Genomic DNA, 23,466 nt, shown 5'->3' with positions numbered 1-23,466 from the left:
ACGAATCTAGTCCTTAACTGAGCCGGATTCGCTTTCTAGATTATTGATCTCGTCGAGAGTCCCTATTGTACTAAGACTCGACTTGCGTTCTGATTTAACCGACTTAGGCTTGGAAGCCCATGAGCTGAACGCTCCATGACCCTTTCGCCGCACGGCTTCTCGGGCCGAGAGTGATTCTACCCTCGGCCCAAACTATTATTTTGGGCCCAAACTATTATTTTGGGCCCAAACATTGCCCCCTCGCTTCCGAGGTCCTCGGCCTGAAACCTTCGGGCGAGTTTCGGCCTTGAAGAAGCGAATCTACCACTCAGAATCCTAATACCCGAGTTTCAAGGCGCATTTATTGAACACGATCGCACGATCTTGATCCTGCTAAACCACTCGCCACGTGGCGTCTTCTAACATGGCCAATCCCCAATAATGACGTCTAAGGCGTGCGGCAGCCTGAACCGTCGTGCCATCATGACCTTATGGCTGAACTTAACCACTACCTCAATCCGCGAGCCACTACCTCAATCCGCGAGTCCACCTGTCATCATGCAGGTGTCGAAACGTCTTTCGTCATTAATTTCGCCGTCACACGCGATCGTGCGCCCCCCAAAACCTAAAACCGTCGGTCTGCTCAATCACATTTCCCAAATGTTCATCATGATCAACGATTCCTCCGGTCGATTTTGCCCTTTGTTTTGAATTTCGAACGATTGCTCTTCCCTCCACAACCCTATAAATACCGAAATTCTCTTATTTGTACTTTACGCTCCCAAAATTTTCTGAAATCCCTTGCCATTGCTTTCTAGTGCATTCCTCTATTCCAAGTCTTCGTCTTCAAACCCCCAACCCAGAAAATCTTTTTACGCCGTGATTCTTTCTTATAATGGCGTCCTTCATCTCCAAGCTTTCCAAGGAATATGACCGCATCAGAAGATTCTTGATCAGAGCTCGATCAAGACTATACGGTTTGAAAATGACATGAGCACTCAACACCAGATCCTGGGTCTTCTCTTCAAGGCTGCAATACCGCCGACCATCACCGGCCTTCTTCAGGAGCACTGCCTAACACCCTTGCTTCAAGGGTTTGAATGGTCGCGATGGGACGCGGCGAAACCCCAGGGCTCCTGGCTGGGCAGCCTGGGTCGTTCGAATGGAACGGCTCTTCGGCGATCAATGGAAGGCCCTCGGCATCTACGACGCCATCCTACTCTCGTCCATGGATGTCGTCCTCGACAAGGAGCTTCTCCTAGCCGCTCTGTGCTTCTGGTGCTCGGCCACCAACACAATGGTTCTTCCTCTTGGTCCCATTGGTCCCACCATCCTGGATATCACCGCCATTCTAGGGACTTCGGCAACCGGGATCCCTGTCGACGCGACTCTCTCTCGGCACCCGTCGAATATCGATCTGAAAACACTTTTCGACCGTCGAGCCTTCGAGACCCTGAGCCGTGATGGTCACATCCCGTCGAAGGAGGACCTGCGAGAATGAGAGCATGAAGCCTTCCTCTTCTATTGGTACAACAAATACATTTGTTGTACCAAGTCAAACAAGTGTTTGGTCGAGAACATGCCGGTAGCTGAAGCCCTGGCCAGTGGTCACGTCCTGGCACTGAGTTCCAACATTCTCGCCCAACTCTTCCGTTGCCTGGCCGAAGCAACCCTCCACAAGGTCGACCCACACCAGAATGGTCCCCTCTGGGTCTTCCAGCTCTGGTTACAAGTGTACTTTGCCTCCCTTCGGCCGGCCATAGCTGACTTCACACCAACGGAGGCGCTTGGACCTCAGCTGGCCTCTCGACCGATACCTCCCCATCAAGCCGAATAGGTATTTCGGTACCTCTTCGCTCTTGACGACTTCTCCAACGACGAGTTCCTGATATGTCGTCGTCGAGACTATCATTCCTTCATCAGGCTGCCTACCTCTACATGGGGCGCAGATGAGGACGCTGATCTTCGTCAGACCTGGGGGTCGTTTGTGCTTGTTCGCGACCTCCCTCTCGGCTGTGACGGGAAACGGTCGGGTTGGGAAGTATATCATCCGAACTTCCTTGCCCGACAACTCGGCTATCTTCAGGGCTGCCCCGTCCCCCTTCTCTCCTCCCGAACGATCCTAAGCCGTGGACGTGAACCTCGTTCCTCGGAGAAGGAATGTAATACTGCCGTGAGGGAGTTCCAAGAGTGTTGTCAAAAATTCCGCCTTCGACCGGCCACCCCCGAAACCCATTGCACTGACACCTTCGGTGAATGGTGGGAAAATTACATCCAGGAGTTCTTTGGTGCTCCGGTCGAGGAGGTGCTAAACAAACTCTTCGGTGACCGTCCGAAGAAGGCCTCGGCTCCCCAAACTCAAGGTAATTTTCATTTATCACCGGTTCCTTCCAACCTTGCATATTGATTTGCCTTACTGAATTGTTCTTATCTTCTCAGGTAATCGGCATTCGAGAAAAACGGAAGCTGTTGCCGCGGCCACGGTCGAGAAAAAATTGGCCCTGGTTAAAAGGGATAAAGCTGCTGTGCGGGCCGTGCCAACCAAACGACCTCGCCAAGAGGCCGAGCCGGCCGTCGAACCTCCGCCGCCTGCCAAACGGGTAAAACAACTGGCAAAGAAGGGCGCACGGGAGATCCATGTCATCCCCAGTCAAACTACAGGGGCGACAACTCCCAGTGTTTCCCCTTCTCCTGCCGTTGTTCAACCCTCGGTCGAGAAACAATCCGCCCCGGCCGCAGAGACAGTTCGACCGCGACCTGTCTCTGGGGCTAGTACACCAGTTGTGCCTCCCTCCGTCGAGGAGGCACCCATTCCAAAAAAGGTGGTCTCTGCGACCAAGGGAGCAGCCCCTGAAAATCCAAAACCCTCGGTCTTCATCCTGGAAGAGAGTGAGGGGAGCAACAAGGTCCTGCTGGCAGATCGCCCTCACTCTCGTCGGCAACCTCCCCCAAGGTCAGAGATGGTGGTTCAAGCCGGCCCCTCAACGACTGATCGTGGAAAGCGCCCAGTCGAGGAGCCGACGGCGGTGGCCGAACCCCTCGCTTCTTCCCAGGATTAGGATGTCCCTGCCTCCTCCGAAACGGTTGTTCCAGTCGGCCCATCTACAGCCGACCGTGGCAAACGCCCGCTCGAGGAACCCGAGGCGACGGCGGAATCGCCCGTTCATCCTCAAGACCAGGGCTTCCATATCCCTCCACAGGAGGTTACCTCGACCTTCGTAAGTCCCTTTTACTCTCTCCCTGATTGCTTTTCTGCTTTAGAATTCTAAACAAGGAAAATACTAAATGTCAGGTGCCTGTACCTTCTTTTCACCGACAATTCTACGCGCCGAAAGGTATTATCTATATTTCTTGGCCGCCTCCGTGGCCATCAAACGTAGATAATCTCCATCGGCCGCGTGAACTGAGAAGCAATCTGAGACACTGGGCTCGGCCATTGAGTTCTTTAGGTTCGAGCAACGATCCTGGAGACATGGCCGAGGTCTCCTCTCGGCAGGTTAAAAACGAAACCTTCTTGCTATTCTTGTCGTGACTTCTTTTAAACTTAACCTAGTTTGTATGTGCAGGCTTCATGGGAGGTTGAATTCAAAGCCCTCATCTCCAGTACAACCGCAGAGTCCGGTCCTTCGGCCGCTACGACCGAAACTGCCGACCCAAGCGCCCTAACCCAGTTGCGAGAAGTCTTGTCGCTTTCAACATCGCAAGTACTTGAGCGCAACGGTCTTGATCTGCTTGGCGCCTGTCTGAACGACCTTGGAGCCGACGGTCGCCTGAGCGGCGATGCCATAGTTCGGGCATCGTCTGCCTTGGAGCGTGTTCGGGAGACATTTAGTATCTTCCAGACCGCTCTAAAGGCCGAACAGGACCTGCAAGCCGCCACGGCCGTTCAAGACACCCTCCGTCCGAAAATCGACGATCTACGGGCAAAAGGAGAGGCGCTAGCCGAGCTTGACCGTCAGATGGCCGAACTAGCAAAGCGTCGGTCGGCCATTGCTTCCAATCTTGCTAAAGACTTCAAGTCAGGCGGCAAGGATCGCCTAACTGAGTATGCGGCAACTACAAAACGGGTCGAGCGACTGAAGCTGGACAAAAAGAATCGGCAGGCCGAAGTTATCATGGCCGACGTGCGGTGGCTGGAGTTGAAGGCCCTGCTCAGCACTCTTCTCCCCTCTTCGCCTTGAATGATATATAAACCAATCGACCTACTCATTTTGTAAACGCTCTATCAATCTTAATGAAGTAATCTTGTTTATTCTCGCATTTCCCATGTGACCGGATAGTATTTCTTTAAAAACTTCCCATTGATCGGCAATCTGTGTACTACACCGGTTCGGTCTTTAAGATGATACGCCCTTTTTTCGTATACTTTATGCACAATGAACGGCCCTTCCCAATTTGGCGACCACTTGCCGAACCTAGGATCTTTTAGTCCTACGGGCAACACCGTTTGCCACACTAATTCACCTTCGCCGAATGTTTTCTGTCGTACCTTTTGATTATAAGCTCGCTCGGCAATCTGTTTTTGTGCCACCAATAAGTTATAAGCGTCAAGTCGCGCTTCTTCCAAATCTTCTAGTTCCTGTCTCATGGACTGATTATATTCGGCACTAAACAAACTACTTTGTTCAATTAACCGCAACGAATTTATGCTCAACTCGACTGGTAGCACTGCATCGTGCCCGTAGGTTAATGCGTACGGGGTTGTCGCAGTCGCCGACCGGGGCGACATTCGGTATGCCCATAATGCCTCGTTCAACTTCAAATGCCACATGCCAGGCCTTTCTTTTATTATTTTTTCGAGGATGCCAATCAACACTTTATTGCTTGCCTCGGCCTACCCATTCGCCTATGGATAATATGGTGTGGACTGTTCCAGCCGAATTTTCAAATTTGCCGTGTATTATTTAAACCTTTCGGCTGTGAAAATTGTTCCATTGTCGGTTATGATCGTCTCCGGTACACCGAACCGGGTCACAATGTGCTCCTCCACGAAATCGCAAACTTCTTTAGATGTTAACTCGGCATATGATTTTGCTTCAACCCACTTAGTAAAGTAATCAGTTGCGACTATTATCCATGCATGCTTAGCAGCCCCAGAAGTCGGCGTGATTTTGCCGATTACGTCCATGGCCCATCCTCTAAACGGCCATGGCTTAATGACTGAATGTAGTGATTCGGTCGTGGCCCTTTGTATAGGCCCATGGATTTGGCACTGGACGCATCCTCGTGCAAACTCGATACAATCCTTCAGTATTCTCGGCCAAAAATAGCCGTGTCGTCGGAGTAGCCACCGCATTTTCCGTCCGGATTGATGAGCTCCACATACCCCTTCATGAACCTCTGTGATCGCCCGAGCACTCTCTTGGGGGCCGAGGCATAGCAATAACAAACCATCCTCACCCTTTCGGTATAACTCGTTCTGGTACATGACATAGTTCGTAACGTGAACCCGTGTCCTGCGATTATGTTTCCCGTTAGGATTGCCAAGGTATTGCATAATAGGTGCTCTCCAATCATCCGGTATCACCTCGGTCGTGCAAACCTCGACAGAGTCCTGCCGATCTAACAACGAAGGTAAGGACATAACCCTGGTACGTATCACGTCGTCCCGTCGGAGGATTTGCTGGTTAACCAAGGCCGGGTATAACTGTCGTATCACTGATATCTCTTGGCCTAGTTTGCCCCCCAGGAGTTGTGCGCCGGAGGCAATTTGAGCCAATTCATCAGCGTCGGTATTATGACACCGGGAAATATGTTGAAATGTAATACTGTAAAAGGATTCGGCCAAATAGCTGGCGACCATATGGTAAGGTGCCAGGGTACAACTCATGCAACGAAAGGAGCCATTAAGTTGGTTAATCACAAGCTCGGAGTCACCGAGAACGAGGGCGCGGGTTGCCCGCAGGTCATGGAGAATTCCAAGGCCGACGATTAAGGCTTCATATTCGGCCTGATTGTTGGTGCAGTCAAAGTCCAACTTAAGTGAAAAGAACCAGCGATCGTGATTCGGGGATTGAATGACAATTCCCACACCTGCCAAAGATGACGTACTGGAGCCGTCAAAGTACATCGTCCAGTGATTGTCACGCGTCTGCACCATGCCGATGTCAACGTCGTTGCCCCCAAAACCGTATGGGGAGGGATGTTGAGCAAGGAAATCGGCCAATGCTTGGCCCTTGACGGCTTTCTGAGCTACATATTGCAAGCTAAACTCGGACAGTGCCATGGTCCATTTCCCAATGCGGCCCTTTACGATCGGTCGGGTGAGCATGTAGCGGATGACGTCGGTCTGTGCAATAACCTGGGTAACCGATGGGAGCATATAATGCCGAAGCTTGGAAGCGGCGAAAAAACGGCTAGGCACAGCTTCTCGACGGCTGGATAATTGATCTCTGGTTGACTGAGATTGCGGCTGAGATAAAAAATAGCCTGTTCCCGTCCGGCGTCGTTATCTTGTGCGAGGAGGCAGCCGATGGACTCTTCGGCCGCCGATATATAGAGCTTAAGAGGATTACCGCGCCGGGGAGGAACCAAGACAGGTGGGTTCGTGAGGGAAACTTTAATTTGCGCAAACGCCGCCTGATGCTCGTCGTTCCACACAAATTTATCTGAGTCCTTGAGTTTTAAGAGTGTGGAAAACGCTTTCATTTTTCCTGCCGAGTTGGCAATAAATCGGCGGAGAAAATTGATCTGTCCGAGTAAAGACTAGAGCTGTTTCTTCGTCGTTGGGGGTGGGGCAGTAATGATTGCGTGTGCCTTATTCTCATCGACTTCAATCCCACGGTAATGTACGAGGAAACCAAGAAAATTCCAGGCCGATACACCGAAGGCACACTTGGCAGGATTCATCTTGAGGTTATGCCGACGCATGCGGATGAAAGCCTGCCGAAGATCGTCCAGATGTGTCTGTCGACGTTTAGATTTGACGACAACATCGTCGATGTAAACTTCGACGATGGTACCAATTAAATCATGGAAGATGGTGTTCATCGCCCGTTGGTACGTGGCGCCGGCATTCTTGAGGCCGAATGGCATGACAACCCATTCGTAAGTGCCGAGTGCCCCTGGGCAACGGAAAGCAGTTTTGTGCACATCGGCTTCGGTAATAAATATTTGGTTGTACCCGGCATGTCCATCCATAAAGGATAAGATCGCATGATTCGCCGCGGCATCAATTAACAGATCTGAAATCGGCATTGTGTACTCATCTTTGGGAGTTGCCAGATTCAGATTTCGAAAATCGGTGCAAATGCGCAGTGCACCATTTTTCTTTAATACAGGAACGATATTCGCCAACCATTCGACATATCGAGCTGTCCGAATGAATCCGGCTTTCAAAAGCCGAACTAGTTCGTCCTTGATACTGAGTTGTACTTCGGTTGAGAATCGACGAGGTGGCTGACGGAAAGGTTTAAATCCGGGCTTAATGCGTAATTCATGCTCGACCAGAGTACGATCTAAGCCGGGCATTTCATGATAACTCCAAGCAAAACAATCTTTGAATTATGTAAGCAAAGTACGAAACTCGCCTTTCAGTTGTTGGGGAAGTAAGGCGCTAATAAACAAAATCCGTGGGTCATCGGCCGTCCCAACATTAATCTCTTCTAAAGGGTCCTTAACTAGGGGCCGATGATGTTCGAGCTCGGCCGGGGCGGCTCAAATTTTATCAAAAGATAATACAGGCCCATTATCTCCCTCAGCAAGAAGCTCGACAAGGTTGACACCCGAATTTGGTTGTTTAGATATCGTGTACCAATGGGCCAGCAGTCGTTCCATAGTAGATGAAACTGCGGCCCTGCGTGCTTCCCGATCGGTGTCAAACATCAGCTTCGGGGAGGAAGTTGGCTAATCCGAGTCTCGCCGAATCCTGCTGGACAGTCTCGGCGCCAACCTCGATAACTTTCTGAACCGAAATCCGAGTCGGCCGTCCCTCTTCATTAAAGCCTTGCAAAGTGATGTAGCCGACGTGATCATCATAATACCGTGCTTGAATCATGTTAGCTTCGAAGGGCTGGCTATCGGCCGGATGAACAGTGACCGATTTGCCGTCCCAAAAGACAAGCACTTGGTACAACGAGGAAGGAATACAGCTGGTTTGATGAATCCAATCTCGACCGAGCAGTGCATTATACTCGATTTTGGAATCAACCACGAAAAAGGCGGTCATGTGGGTGCGGCCGGTAATATTCACAGTTAACGGAAGTACACCTTTGGTTTGGGATTTGTCGCCGACGAAACTACTCATCGTGATCCCTGACGGAATAAGCTCGTCAGTCGAACGGCGTAAGGCCTTCATGATGTTCAGAGGCATGATGTTGACGGTAGCTCCACAATCGACAAAAACTTTAGACACTGGATATCCCTCGATGTGGGCCGTCACATACAGTGGCTTTAAATGGTGAAGGTTGGCCGACGATGAACGAGGGAACAATTCGGCCAAAGCGGCCTTTAGACTATCATCTTTTGTTGTTGACTCGCCTTCAGCAATCGATACGAAATCAACATGGCCGGGTTCATCGGCAACCACATCTCCATCAAGGAAATTTGGTTGAGCCGTGCTTGATTGAAAATCGGCAGGTAACACATGGACCATACTGATTTCCATATTATCCAGGACTGATGGGCCCATCTGGTCAAGACCCTCCTCGTTCGGTTGGTCGGCCACTACGGACTCAGTTGTCGTCAAAGTCGGACAACGAGATTCTTTTGTCCCTTCTTCAATGTCGTCACTCGGCAGAGCTGCTTCGGCCACTTGTTGGTTCTGCGTGACCGCCTCAGGTAAAGTTGAGATTGACAATGAACTTGGGGTCAAGACTTGAACCTGCTCCTGGTAGTGTAGCCGAGCATCCCTAGTGTCGAGATAAGCATCCAGACGGGCAATACGTGCGATTTCATCGGTCGTAAGGCCGAAGAGAGAAACCGCCGAAAATACTTCAAAGTGATATCGTAAATACTGAAGGTCGTCCAACGAGAAAGGAAGGTCGGCTGCATTGATATCGGTGTACGGATCGACTTCGAATCCAAGGACACGAGCTTCTCGTATGTGCTGGAACCTTGCTTTCAATCCTGGATATGAGGTCTTCTGAATGACCCGCTCAGCATCCGGACAAGTCAGGACCAGATCAATGGTGTCCTGGCATGCATTCGGCAAACCATACAAATCGTTGGCCGAATGTTTCTTATGAAATTCTCGCATATACTCCAAAGACTCCCCAAGGAACGGGGGATGCAAATTCCGTCGAATTTTGACCAAAGGTTCTTGTATAGCCGGCGGGGATAATTTGCTTTCGGCCTCTTGCCTGAAATGTTCAAGGTGTGCCTTCATCTCCCCTGGTCGAATGAGAAGTTTGATCCGTTTATCAGCTTCTTCAAACATGGTCTCGACATCTTGATCGACTTGCCGTTTCCCCTGAGCCAACTCTGTCATAATTGCTGGAGGTGGTCGCTCATCATCAGTGGCAACTGTGTCCTTCGGCCGCCACTTAGGGGCCGAAGTTTCTTGGGCTGCTCGTCGGCGAGCCATGCAATCTATTCGTTGATGCCGGCGTTTCTGAGATTTGGACAACGCGGTGTAGACGCCCTTCGAAGAATGATATGTATACCAACGCTGATCTCTAGGCTCGGGAGGCTTGAAGGTCTTCTGGCTCCGCGATGATTCTGAACTGCTAGAATTACGCTTATAGTAATCATTATCATAGAATGAAGCATCAAAATCAAGGCGCCGCCTGACCGGGGGTGTCTCTTCCATCCGTATTTTAGGACCGAGCCTCCCAAAAACCCCGTGATGTTGGCCTTCATTGGCCACCTTTTGCCGAGTTGCGGCCACAGGCTGCGAAGCGGGCTTCTCCTCTAGTTCACTGTCGACCTTCGTTCTACATTTCCTGCACAAAACCGCCGTCCCACTGTCTTCATCGGTGATATAATCCATCATAGGTTTGACAATAGCAGGCCCCGTTAAAGCCGTAGGTGGTTTGTTTGACCGAAAATCGGCCAGGAACCGTGGCCGAAAATTCTGATTCCGCGGGCGCTGCGTCTCAACCACTTCGGCCTTGCCTTTCCCTTTATCCTTGGGTAGGTACGCGTCGACCATATTTACTGTTGCCGTGGGGAACGGATCAGTATCAACACTCATCCTCTTCTCGGGAAACTTCAACTTGCCATTATCAATCCAGCTTTGGACGTTATCGCGAAACACAACGCAATTGTTTGTCGTATGTTTGCTCGAATTGTGGTATTTGCAATACACCTTTCCTTTAAGCTCTTCGGCCTTAGGAATGTTATGACCAGGCCGAAGCTTGATGATTCTTGCTGATAACAGTTGGTCAAAAATGGCGTCAGCCTTGGTAATATCAAAAGTATAAACCTTTGACGGTTTCAATGTTCCTTCAGTGGCCGAGCGACTTTTGGCTTCTCTAGAATCAACCTGAGTCAATGCCTTGCAAACGTATGGTTTATCTATCATTATCTCAGCCGCATCCACACTAACGCATTCATCCTCGGTTGATGCATAATTGACAGTAGGGTTCTTGTAAATCGTTCCCCGAGTTGGAGTCTTCGAAGTCTTTTCCTCGCGGAGCAAATAATCATATTGCTCGACATGTTGGGCTAATTCATACATATCCCGAAAATTTGCCCCCAAGAATTTCTTTTTGTATTCGACGTCAAGGCCGTTCAAAGCAAGCCTAACAAATTCGACTTCAGGTAAAGGCACTCGGCACCAGTTCCTAGCTGATTTGAACCTGGTCAGATAATCCATTGGTGATTTATCAGATGCTTGAGCCATCCGTGCTAATGAAGAGACTGACATCTCCATCCCCGGCCGATAAAACTGCTCGTGGAATTTTTCGACCAACTCCTCCCATTTTTGGACGGAATTAGGAGGGAGATTGATGTACCAGGCAAATGCCGAGCCGGTCAACGAAAAGTTGAACAGCCGTAACTTATGGAAATCACTATTAACATCTCCGCATTGCGTGGTGAAACGAGCCACGTGCTCCAACGAAGACAGGGACGATTCACCGGAAAAAAGACTAAAATCTGGGATCTTGAAACCCTTCGGGTATCCAAACGTTTCCACGTAAGCTGGGTACGGGTGAATAAACTTGGGAAACTTCGGCCCTTTCTTCATGGCCGAGTCGATCATCCGCTGAACTTCGGTCATATCAACAGGTGTTGCTTCAATCCTCTGATCGGTCCCGTCTGACCTACTATTCGATCCTCCTCCTTTTTCCAAGTTAATTGGTTTGAGCGGAACAGGAATAGGCTCGGCCGGTACAATCGGTACCGGGTTGTTTCCTGGTGGACAATGCTGGAGAAGATCGAAAGGCCTGCTGCCACCAACTTTACCAACCAGCATTTCGAGTAGCCTGGTTTGTCGATCGTTAGAACTGAGTATCGCGTCATGTAGCTTGTCAATGCCTCGACTGAACGTCTGCTCGACTGACTGAGACTGCTCGTCTAGTCGCTTTCGGAGAAACGACCTCGTTGGTGGGTCAGATCCTTCACCACCATCCTCGTCACACTCCTCTACTATCCCTTCATTGAGAACGCCTGTGTTTCTGTTAGGGATTTCTAAACTACGGAGTTGACCGCCGAGATTAATTTCTCTCTCTCAGCGAGTCGCGCTCGTGGACTCAGGTGTCATAGTGCTAAGGGGATTCTGCGCCTGTGGCACACTTTGTCCTATGCTCTGACTCGGCAAATCGGCTGTCGACTTTCCCATAGCTGTTTTCTTTTTTACCGATCGTGTTTCAATTGGCATGAACTTCGTAGTTTAGCACTGGGTCCCACTGGGCGTGCCAAAATGTTGACCCTAGAAACTACAAAGCCTACGTGGCGCGCAGGCCGAGTAATTACTGAGCTAACTACGTCATTCGATGAATGCGGGGCGTGCCAACTCGTCCGCCGAGCTCGGCCGAGGAGTAAATTTGTTGATGTTGCGTTGGGTCGCGCTACTGACTTCTGCGTCTTGCGATTGCGGCCGAGAAAGGAACACGTCTCCGCCTCTTGGGCTCTCGAACCTGAAGACAAGGTTACTATTCTTACGAAGTTCAATATCAAATTTGGCTTTCAATGTGCCGAATTTAATAACTGTAACACCTCACTTCGCCGAGAAAGCTGATGAGATGACCTCGACCAATAAGGATTTAGAACCCTTCTCGACCGAGACTTGGATAGGCAATCAACCGTTCTCGCCGCAGTGCTGTTGATGCCAACGGAAGATACTACGAGACCGACTGACTCTACGGTGACAGAGCTATCTATGCCGACTTAAGATATCACCGGTTGCTTCCACAATGCTGTTGATGCCAACGGAAGATGTGTCAGCGAAAAGGAAAAAGAAAAATCACAAGTTGTGAGAGTTTGCGCAGGGCAATTTTGTATTGATTTGCAGGGGTCTCTCTGTTGCTGAATGTCTTGTATTTATAGTAGCAGAACATCGAGCCCGAGTTCCAATCCTATTCGGACTAGGTTTCCTTCTCCGGATTAACATCCCCTCGATCAGTCCTATCTCTGCTAGGACTACGAATCTAGTCCTTAACTGAGCCGGATTCGCTTTCTAGATTATTGATCTCGTCGAGAGTCCCTATTGTACTAAGACTCGACTTGCGTTCTGATTTAACCGACTTAGGCTTGGAAGCCCATGAGCTGAACGCTCCATGACCCTTTCGCCGCACGGCTTCTCAGGCCGAGAGTGATTCTACCCTCGGCCCAAACTATTATTTTGGGCCCAAACAGGTTCTTAATACTATTTTTCATTTTTGATTAGTTCAAGGTTTTTTTTAAGATGGACCAAATTAAGAAGGAGAGAAACTTTGTGAGTGAGATTAAAAGTTTCCAAAACATTGTTTCGAAGAGAAACTTTGAGATCGAAAACGTTACACGATTTGGAAGCGGCGAAGATAGTGTTATTGTATAAGGCGTGTGGCAGGAGGAGTTGGGGAGAGACTTTGTTCTCACTGCCGACCGACTTGACCAAAAACATCCACATGTCCGCTCTTATTGTTGAAACGTTGACAAGGCAGGGTGCGAAAAGAGAAACAAACAGAAAGTATATTTTTCAAAAAAAAAAAAATACAAAAATACAAAAATAATAAGTTCCAAATTCAAACCACTCTCTGAAAAATGGAACCTTCCGCAACAGACTACCCAACAACCCTAAAAGTCTCCACACACCACCACCAACTCTTATAATTACACCCCATTTCCCTCTCAACACCCCCAACAAGAAGTACGATATTCTTATCAAGCTCTCAACTTTTTCCAATATCTGAATTCCCCTTCTCAAAATATATAAAACCCAGCTGAGATTTTCCCTCAAAAGCACTTTTCAGTTCTCACAACCATGGCTTCCACGCTGAGGCTTGCGGTGGCCTTCTCCATTCTGCTCTCTCTGTTCTCACAATCTTCCTACGCCCAAACAACAGCCTGCGGGAACTACAAATTCAACAACAACAAGGTCTTCACCTACTGCAGCAGCCTGCCGCATCTCAGCTCCTTCCTCCATTGGAGCTTCGAACAGTCAACGGGGAAGCTCCAGATGGCCTACAGGCACACTGGCGTCTCTGCCTCCAGATGGGTCGCGTGGGCCATCAATCCGGACCTCAGCAAAGCGTCGGCCGCCATGCCCGGCGCCCAAGCTCTTGTCGCTTGGCCGCAGTCCAGTGGGACGCCGAAGGTGTACAAGTCGCCGATCCAGAGCTACTCGACCACCTTGGCGGAGGGCAACCTGACGTACGAGGTTACGGATTTGACGGCGGAGTATCTGAACAACGATGAGATGATCATATTTGCAACCTGGACTCTTCCTACCAATTTTACCACCATACTTCAGGTCTGGCAAGAGGGTCCCGTTTCGAACGGCGCTCCCAGCATTCACGACACCGTCGCCGCCAATCTTAACGCCAAGGGGACTTTGGATTTGCTTTCCGGCCAGACAGCATCCACCGGTGGTAGCAGCTCAACCACTAGAAAGAGAAACGTAAGTGATTTGACTCAATTTTTCTGTCTTTAATTCTGATCCTTAAACTGCATGTCCTGACGTTTGTTTCTTAAAGTAATTTTTGGGTTTTTATTACCAAATTTGAACAAATCTTTTGTTGTTTTCAATTAATTCACAATTTTTTTTGTCAAACCATAGATTTATTATATTAAGTATTAGATTAGAGAGCCGATAAAGTTTGAAAACATTGTGATGGTGCAAGAGCTACCCTCCTTACCATCACTGTGGCAGATGGCCAACTGCAAATTCACAAATCTTTTCTTACTAAACCCTTTTTCTATTCTTAGTTTGGTTTTCTTGATAAAACTTTTGATATTTTAATCAAAACAAGTCATAAGCAATACAGTAATTAAATATAAAATAATTTAATCCTCACTGCCAGTGCCCTTATTCAATTTCTCTTTCACATTTTTTTTTCTAGAGATAAATTTTTAATAACAAAATAGTTATATTAAAGCATTCGATAAAGATATGAATATCCTCTTCAACAGAAAAAAAAAGAAACATTTAAAGGCTGTCACCAAAAATAATAGCGACAATTTTACAGTTTCCATTTTTGTAAATTTTACTATACTCAGAAATATAAATTAATCGTTTTTATACAAAACTATATAGTTTTTAATTCCGTTTATATTTTTTTTAAAGAGTACGATATTGATTTATTAGAAGAGAATAAGTATAAAATAGAAGAATAATGTGCATATAAGGACCTCAATAAAAACTTGCCGGAGATTTGAATCCAGGCAAGAGAAAAAGAGCGTTCCGCATAAATAGTTTAAATAGCTATAAATTTAATTATGTGTGGAATTTAAGTGTATAGACGCATAGCCAACTTTAAGTTATTGAAAAATATTGTAAATTAATTTAAAATATGGGTAGATATTAGAACTCAAGTGGCGAAATCTGCTCTAGAGCATGTGGTTATGTACGAGTCCGCGAAAATATAGATTAATCTTTAATAGCATTAGTTGAGGAGGATCTGTGTTAAGATTTCTTCGAATTGGTAGCCACATGTTTGGTATTGGTCATTTATTAGAGTTTTAATTAAGGTCTTGACTTTAAGGTGTTTTTATTAATCTCTTCCACCTAAGTCTAGGATCAAGTGATCTGGACTCTTGAAATTTAATCTAACGGTTACAAACAAGAAGCTTTTCTAAAAGTTATAATAATTGTAGTCGATATATCAAATTTCAAAGGTTCGAATTACTTGATCTCTAGGCTTAGTGGAAGAGATCCGGAATTAACTTCATCATAATTAGTCAAATCCCCTAAGTTTTTATGGTCATTTTTGAAACAAATTACAGCGTCACGGAGTGCTGAATGCAGTGAGTTGGGGAATCTTGATGCCTTTTGGTGCCATGGTAGCAAGGTACTTGAGAGTTTTCAAGTCCGCAGACCCTGCATGGTTTTACCTTCATGCCGCTTGCCAGACCTCGGCATACGCCGTTGGCGTCGCAGGATGGGCTACCGGTATTAAACTCGGCGACGATTCTGCCGGCATCAAATATGACACACACAGAAACATTGGGATCGCGCTCTTCGCCCTTGGAACACTTCAGGTAAATTCAACATTCATCTCAACCCTAACAATGTTGTAATGTAACTTCGATCTTTGCCCTAGCATGTACTAAGTGATAGCTTTGAATCTCGATGCAGGTGTTTGCTTTGCTTCTGAGACCCAACAAGGATCACAAGATCAGATTTTACTGGAACATTTACCACCACGCAACCGGGTACACTGTTATCATCCTCAGCATCGTCAACATCTTCAAAGGATTCGACATCTTGAACCCTGACGATAAGTGGAAGAAGGCATACATCGGCGTGATCATTGCTTTAGGTGTCCAAGCTGCATTGTTGGAAGCTTACACATGGTATATTGTATTGAAGAGGAAGAAGTCTGAAAAGGAAACGCACGTTTCGAACGGTGTCAACGGCCATGGTGCTTAGAGGTCGGAGGGACGAAAAGCAGAGCGCACAGAATGGTTTGTAAGAGGTAGGAGGTGGCTCTTTCGAGTTTCTTCCTCCTCTTTTGCGGCCCTTCTGTATACATTTGTTGTTGCACCCTTTTGTATATATATGACGTGAGTGTTTGTGTACACATATGTACTGAGGGAGTTCAGGATTAGAGGTTATTCTTTGGTAAATTAGTTCTTGGGCAGTCCCTGCCTGGACTTTGTGTTAGACATGCTACCAGAGAGAGAGATTAAATATATTTGTTACTTACTTATACCTGTGTTTTCTCCTTCGACATTGATTTAATTTTTGGAAAATAATTTTCGCACTCTCTTTTTCACCATCTGCACTTGTCTCTATTTTCTAGCCCTAGGATTAAATCAATCGGAGAATCAAGGGACAAAAACCAAAGGTAAGAGCGCGGAAGTAGAAAAACAAACGGAAATTATATCCTTTGATTTCTGTTTCTACATTCAACTTTCTGTTTTGCGCTAAAGCATTCTCAATCATGACTTCACTTTCATTTACTCGAAACATCAAATCTATTTCTGAAGCTAAAGAACATACAGCAAATACAAACATTGCCAACGATATATCATCATCAAAATAGGTTCGACAATTAATTTGGCATTTCACATGCCCTAAAGACGATTTCAATGGTGTAAAGGATATACTAACTTACACCCATGTAATCAAATCAGTAATCCAATTTTATGCTTCATTGAGAGGATGTTTAACTTGAAATATTTCATAGAGTGAAGAAGCTGACTCATTCCGATTCTCGCAAAACATCAACAAATGCTGCCTTAAGCAGAGGGTTTGATGCTGCTACTCTTCGAGATGTGATGTCAAGCTCCTCACCAGATCTGATGAAGAAAATTACATCCAATTCTTGACATAAGTAAAAATGTACAGATACGATGTTACATGCAAGTTTCAAGTTTTGTTAACAAAAAGATAGATGTTATCGATCTGTCAGTAGTGCACGCTTCAAAGAGAACTATTTATATTTCCAACTCAAATTAATTCTTGAATGATCTTAAGCTGAAGATAAAGTTACTTACGGATCATAAACACACCCTCCAGCTTCTGTAACAATTACAGCACCACCTGCAACATCCCTGAGGCACATGAAAAACCAATGTCAATCACTTACCGGCTACCACTAACATTAACAAGCATGGTAGAAAGAAGATCATACCAAGGACCCCCATAGCCGTCCATGTAAAATAGATCAAGCCTCCCACATGCTATTCCACAGAGGGCCAGTGCACAGGAGCCGCCCATGCGAATAGATCTCACCTGCTCAAAAGAGGGATTCATTAAAATTGGGCTGCCAACACAACTGAAGACCAGCATTTGAAAGTTCTGTTTCTACCTCAAAAAGTAGGCGATTAATTGTCCCTGTGGTTGCATCCACTGTTACGTTATCACGTTCTACTCCAACCTGCTCTTCCAGTACAAAAACATATGAGGGTTTTTAAGATTAAGAAGTTTACACATTTATCCTTACCAATTTCTAGTCTCATTGTTTAAGTAAAACGCTGCGGTGTGCTTTATTTTACACGGGGATAGGGTAGAAAAACAACAAATCAGCCCATTTATGTATAACAATAATAAACTACCATCCATCAATCAGAGAGCTCTATACCTCAGTTACAAGGAGAGACTTCACAAGTTCAGTCTGAGATGATACTGCACTAATTCAAAACATTTTTAAGCATTAAATAGGAAATTCTGTAACCACTTGGAAACAATAAAGTGCATGGTTAAAAACAGAATAATCACCTTTGATAGGATTTCCATTGAGAAATGCACCTCCTCCGCGTATGCCAGTAAAGAGCTACGTATAATGAAACCCGAAGTTAACACACTTTATTCGGCTAGTACCACTTAGAGAGCAAGTTTTCATATTTCAACTCAGAAGCTATTCGCTGTAAAACTTATAATTCTAACATCTATTAGAACAAGAGTCGTGGTTAACCACTGGAGTTTAAACATTAGCGGAGATAAGAATCCTAACCTCGTCAATTATTGGGTTGTAAACAACACCAATTGTAGGAATCTTTCCAATTGTAAGGCCGATTGAGACACAGACAAAGGGGAACCTATAACAGCAACGAGAAGCAATCAGCACAGAGAAAATAAACAATCATCTACAACACAAGAAGCGACTTTTACCCATGTACAAAGTTAATGGTTCCATCTACGGGATCAACTAGCCATGTGGGGTCATCAGTCAGCTCCGTTACACCATTAGCAGCAGTAGTCTCTTCCCCAATGAACTAAAGGTAACACCGACTAAAATAATTCAGAGCATGTAGAGAAAAACCTAGTCCTAGGAGATACAATGATATTCTAAGCAACAATGAGGAACTTTGCTGATACATGGGGATGAAGAGTTAACTCTTAACCTTATGTGTGGGGTAAAGTTGCTTGAGATGATTAAATATGAGATCTTCGCATGCCTTATCAGTTTCCGTGACCAAATCCACCTGCACTCCCAACAGAATTGGAAGATTAACAGAAAAATAATGTTTTGATCACGAAATTTCGTTTTGCTACATCTTGCATTCAACACTGAGCTATCTCAAAACCACATGATATAACTTTCTCCATTCAAATTCTAACTGCAGCTGCCACAGGCGAAAAGTTATTCGAAATTTGTTCACTAACATGTCTTCGATGCTTGTCAAGTAATCAAATTTTAAATCTTTCACTTCAAAAAATTATACTAACATTGAATCAGCAATTATACTTCTAAGATCCAATTGCCAAACACCTATTTGATTTAACAATTAATAAAAAACAAGAAAAACAAATCAAAAGACCTGGCCTTTGTACTCCACATGCTTGGTCTCGTAGAACCCTTTTCGAATTATCTGCAATGAAATCATATAGCACACAGATTGCACACTTTGTTTCAATTACTGCTGAGTAAAAATTAGATAAAAACAAAAATTAGTTAAAGGGGCGGAGGGGACTGACCTCGCCGGCTTTCTTGGCTGCATCAACGGCGGAGGAGAGGAACTGAGCAAGCGAATCTACAACCCACCACCAGAAATTATGCAAAACAAATCGCAAATTAATTTTATATGAAAAAAAAAGACAGAAAATGGAGATGAATTTTAACGAAATGGAGAGAATCTACCATTTGCCGCCATTATTAACGGTCTGATGAGAGAAGGAAATGCAGATTGATTAATAGTTGGAGATGCTAACGAGTATTGTCGACGATGGAGCTAACAGGTGACTCAGACTGATTAAATAATTAAACTAAATATATAGGCGATTCGTTCATCGCATAAAGTATAATGCCAATGCTATTCGTTTATCGCATAAAATATGATGCCGACACCAATGATACGGTTCCTGTGTCTGATTTACGATGAATTTTTCAATCTAATCGTACATGAAATGGTATATTATATGTTATTATATAAATAATAGGATGTGTGCGTTAAAAAATTAATTACTTAGAAAATAAAATTTAAGAACATATAAAATAACCATTTATGAAATCATCAATTTCACGTCTTTTTTTCTTCAGACAAGGGTAAATTCATTATCAAACCAGCAAATTACAGAGGCCAAATTACAACATTAAGCTCAAAATATAGAGATGGACCCCCAAATCAAACTAAAACAGAGCTCAAAACAAAAAAATAACCAGAGAAACAAAAAATTCTAACATCCGCCACCAACATCCTTATTATCACCGTGGAACTATTGAACACCAAAGAAGAGGCAGAAGGCTCGACGTGAGATTTGTAGAGGATGGTTAACAAGACTAGAAACATATTATGAAATCATCCAATTTCTTTTACCTACTAACTTCATGAAAGACCAATAACTCCTTTATCGAATGTTCCACATTATCCCACACAATAGTCACATAGTTTGATGTGAGGGTAGGCAAGTCCTCATCTCTGACCGCAATGGGAAGCCAATAGTGAATGTTAAGTGGATCGATAAACTTCATCCGACCCTAAAAGACATTCTGAAATGCCAACTTCTTCTTCTTTATTTTGTTGTACTCGTTAACTACAAACTCTGCGATCTCTTTCACATATGCGTCGCTGATGTTCTTGATCGGCTGCCAATCACCGCCTTGGGCTGTGACCAAGGGAGGAAAGAGGAGGCAAAAGATCAGTGTTGCAATTGCCAGGATACCATATAATCTGGTCATTTTTGTAATGAAGAGACGCATTGAGAGCGCAATAGAATTTATAGTGGATTTCGTTCCTTAATTTTATGGTGATGTTATTATGACGTTAAAACACTTTCTTTTCTAATGATCCATTTCCGCTTTTATCCAGATTGAGGCGATTATAATAGTTCCAAAATTGTTTTTCCTATTTACTTAGTTGCTAAACATGAATCTATTTCCTATGTTTGGGTTCTATACGAATGTCATATAAGTTTATAAAGGGAAATCACATATATTTTAAAATTACATTTTGAAAGTTGACTTGCTAAGACCACATATTTGAAATATGTGGGTAAACAATTTTCCTATATTTTGTAGATTCTCAATTTAAATTTATACAAATAATAATCTTATACGTGGTAGGTAAATTGTTTTTTATGTATTACTAAACTTTTTAAGAAAAACTAACGAAAAGTCCAAAAAAACTTCTCTTTTAACGAAAAGTCATTTTTAAAGGTATAGTGAATAGTGTCAGTTAAAGATAAAAATGTGATTTTTCGTTAAAAATAAACAGTACCGGAAGTGTTATTGTAAATGAGTAAATAATTGACAATAGTAATTTGACAATATATATCAAGACATCAATTCTCATAATTTTTTTTTAATATGCATTGAATTTGCAGTTAACAAACAAATAATTAGGGGCATTAAGACATCCAAAAAATTACAAAATGTGCGAAAGCAAATTTAATTAAAGAATTTGCTTGGGTTGGGTCAAATCTTCAACACTTATGTTGTGTGTGTGGTCGCCATGATAATTTTAGAACTCAATTCACATGAAGAAAATTAGATTGAAGATCAATTATTCCCTCGATTTATTTATTATAATGAAAGATGATAAGCTTCAAGCAAACTAGAGTCCAGAGTACATGATTGCATAAACACAACAACTAAAATATAAAACGAAACCTAGTTAGGGTTTGACAATCGATGAAATGATGTCAACTGCTTAAAATGCAGCCTAGTCCTCTCCCACACAATACCCTCGTATTCCGCGGGAGTGGCATCATTGGGATCAGCCACGGACTTGTTCTTAGCGGAAATGACAAGCCGGTAGTTCATGCCCGCCACCAGCTGTCTGTCGCCCCGGACGACCCTCTCAAACGCCAGCTTGTTCTGGCCTTTGGCTTGCTCGTTGTACTCCGACACCGCAAACTCTGCAATCTCCTTCACATGGGGGTCGCTGATGTTCTCTATGGGCCACCAACCGCCACATATACGGCCCCGTCGGTTATCAGTCTCCGTGACCAAATGCACCTGCACTCCCCAACAGAATTGGAAGATTAACAGAAAAATAATGTTTTGATCACGAAATTTCGTTTTGCTACATCTTGCACTCAACACTGAGCTATCTCAAAACCACATAATATAACTTTCTCCATTCAAATTCTAACTGCAGCTGCCACAGGCGAAAAGTTATTCGAAATTCTTTCACTAACATGCCTTCGATGCTTGTCAAGTAATCAAATTTTAAATCTTTCACTTAAAAAAAATTACACTAACATTGAATCAGCAATTATACTTCTAAGATCCAATTGCCAAACACCCATTTGATTTAACAATTAATAAAAAACAAGAAAAACAAGTCAAAAGACCTGGCCTTTGTACTCCACATGCTTGGTCTCTTAGAACCCTTGTGGAATTAAAATCATATAGCACACAGATTACACATTTTGTTTCAATTACTGCTGAGTAAAAACTAAATAAAAACAAAAATTAGTTAAAGGGGCGGAGGGGACTAACTCGCCGGCTTTTTTGGCTGCATCAACGGCGGAGGAGGGGAACTGAGCAAGCGAATCTACAACCCACCACCAGAAATTATGCAAAACAAATTGCAAATTAATTTTACATGAAAAAAAGAAGACAGAAATTGGAGATTTTATTAGAATTTAAACGAAATGGTGAGAATCTACCATTTGCCGCCATTATTAACGTCTGATGAGAGAAGGAAATGCAGATTGAGTAATGGTTGGAGATGTAAGAAGAGAAGCTTGAAGCTTTAACAATGGAGGTTTCACACTTAAGAGAGAGAGAGAGATTGCAGAAAATTAGAGAGAGTAAGAGAAAACAATTCTTTTGAGTCAAAATTTTCACACTGAATCATTACAAGCTATTGCTATATATACACTGCACTTTTCTTACGAACTAAGCTAGCTCATAACGAACTTAACAAACATATCAGCTTAATCTATTGACACATGGCAGCACATCAGCCATTGGATTGATCCTGTGTTTTTATACCTTTACATCCCCCTCAGTCTCATGCTTATTAGAACTAAGCATGAGATTGGAACAATGATCTTGAAACAAAGAAATAGACAATCCTTTAATAAGAATGTCAGCAAATTGCTCCTCGGAAGGAAATGCAGATTGAGTAATAGTTGGAGATGCTGACGAGTATTGTCGACGATGGAGCTACAGGTGACTGAGATTGATTAAATAATTAAACTAAATATATAAGCGATTCTTTCATCGCATAAAGTATAATGCCAATGCCATTCGTTTATCGCATAAAGTATGATGCCGACACTAATAATACGGTTCCCTATGTATTATTTACGATGAATTTTTCAATCGGAACATAGAATTGTACATTATATGTCATTATATAAATAGTGGGATGTATGTGCTAAAAAATTAATAACTTAGAAAATAAAATTTTCTACCATTTATATTAAAACACGTGATGTACCACTTATGTTCCGATCACAATAAAAAATTCTCCTGATTTACACCACGATAGTAGGTTTAATTACTCTATTACCCTCAAAGATCTATCGAATCTTGTCGTTTTTCGAAAATCACATTGACCTAGCTCGTGTCGTGTGACGTGTGAGTATGTCAGAGGTCAGGCCCAAAGTAAATTGATAATTATTTATAAGTGAAATTTAGAAAAAGGCGATGGAGATTTAGAAAATGGCGATGGAGTAATTTATGCGGTATTCCTGATGATAAGGTAAGTATGGTCATTTGATGGGGGAGATTCATAGAATATGCCAATATGCTGTGTTCGATATTCATTGTTCGTATTTCTCGTAACTTCGTAAGGACAGCATATGATTTCTTTTTCTTTTTAAAAAAGAAAATAATTGGTGGCCAAGGTCAGAGCTGCCATGGTCTAGGGTCTAGGAGAGGGGGGGGGGCGGGATGCCCCCACTGATATTTTTATGGATAAGGATTGTCTGCCCTCCTAGTTGTGGTGCCCTTCCATGCCCTCCTATTTTGTGCGGTCACAGTTAAACCACGTTAATATTTTATATTAATTTTTTAATGAGATAATAAGACAAAAAACAATAAAAATATAAAATATTGACGTGGT

At 44.2% G+C, this 23,466-nt stretch overlaps 3 protein-coding genes across 4 annotated transcripts; 1 reads left to right on the top strand and 2 right to left on the bottom strand.

The window, feature by feature from the left end:
* Nucleotides 1-5,226: 5,226 nt before the first annotated feature.
* Nucleotides 5,227-6,627, bottom strand: LOC126622978 (uncharacterized). Its single transcript, XM_050291639.1, has 3 exons — nt 6,409-6,627; nt 5,857-6,280; nt 5,227-5,435 (listed from the first exon to the last, which is right to left on the bottom strand). Exons 1-3 carry the CDS (start codon nt 6,625-6,627, stop codon nt 5,227-5,229), a joined length of 852 nt encoding a protein of 283 aa, XP_050147596.1.
* Nucleotides 6,628-13,176: 6,549 nt separating this feature from the next.
* Nucleotides 13,177-16,211, top strand: LOC126621464 (cytochrome b561 and DOMON domain-containing protein At5g47530-like). Its single transcript, XM_050289965.1, has 3 exons — nt 13,177-13,960; nt 15,286-15,540; nt 15,638-16,211. Exons 1-3 carry the CDS (start codon nt 13,325-13,327, stop codon nt 15,929-15,931), a joined length of 1,185 nt encoding a protein of 394 aa, XP_050145922.1. The 5' UTR covers nt 13,177-13,324; the 3' UTR covers nt 15,932-16,211.
* Nucleotides 16,212-16,436: 225 nt separating this feature from the next.
* LOC126621466 (inositol monophosphatase 1-like) lies at nt 16,437-22,210 on the bottom strand. Of its 2 annotated transcripts, none has more exons than XM_050289969.1 (12): nt 22,061-22,210; nt 18,926-18,981; nt 18,769-18,819; nt 18,352-18,432; nt 18,119-18,222; nt 17,961-18,045; nt 17,726-17,780; nt 17,589-17,632; nt 17,316-17,384; nt 17,139-17,239; nt 17,002-17,058; nt 16,437-16,803 (listed from the first exon to the last, which is right to left on the bottom strand). In XM_050289969.1, the coding sequence occupies exons 1-12, from the start codon at nt 22,071-22,073 to the stop codon at nt 16,707-16,709; spliced, it is 813 nt and encodes a 270-aa protein (XP_050145926.1). In that variant the 5' UTR covers nt 22,074-22,210; the 3' UTR covers nt 16,437-16,706. The 2 variants fall into 2 exon arrangements, with proteins under 2 accessions (XP_050145926.1, XP_050145925.1); XM_050289968.1 differs by lacking the exon at nt 22,061-22,210 and adding an exon at nt 19,089-19,291.
* Nucleotides 22,211-23,466: the final 1,256 nt, after the last annotated feature.

The sequence above is a fragment of the Malus sylvestris genome, chromosome 5, assembly GCF_916048215.2.
Source record: "Malus sylvestris chromosome 5, drMalSylv7.2, whole genome shotgun sequence".
Taxonomy (NCBI): Eukaryota; Viridiplantae; Streptophyta; class Magnoliopsida; order Rosales; family Rosaceae; genus Malus; species Malus sylvestris.
The sequence above is the reverse complement of the archived record's forward strand: the minus strand, read 5'-3'. Positions and strand labels throughout refer to the sequence as shown.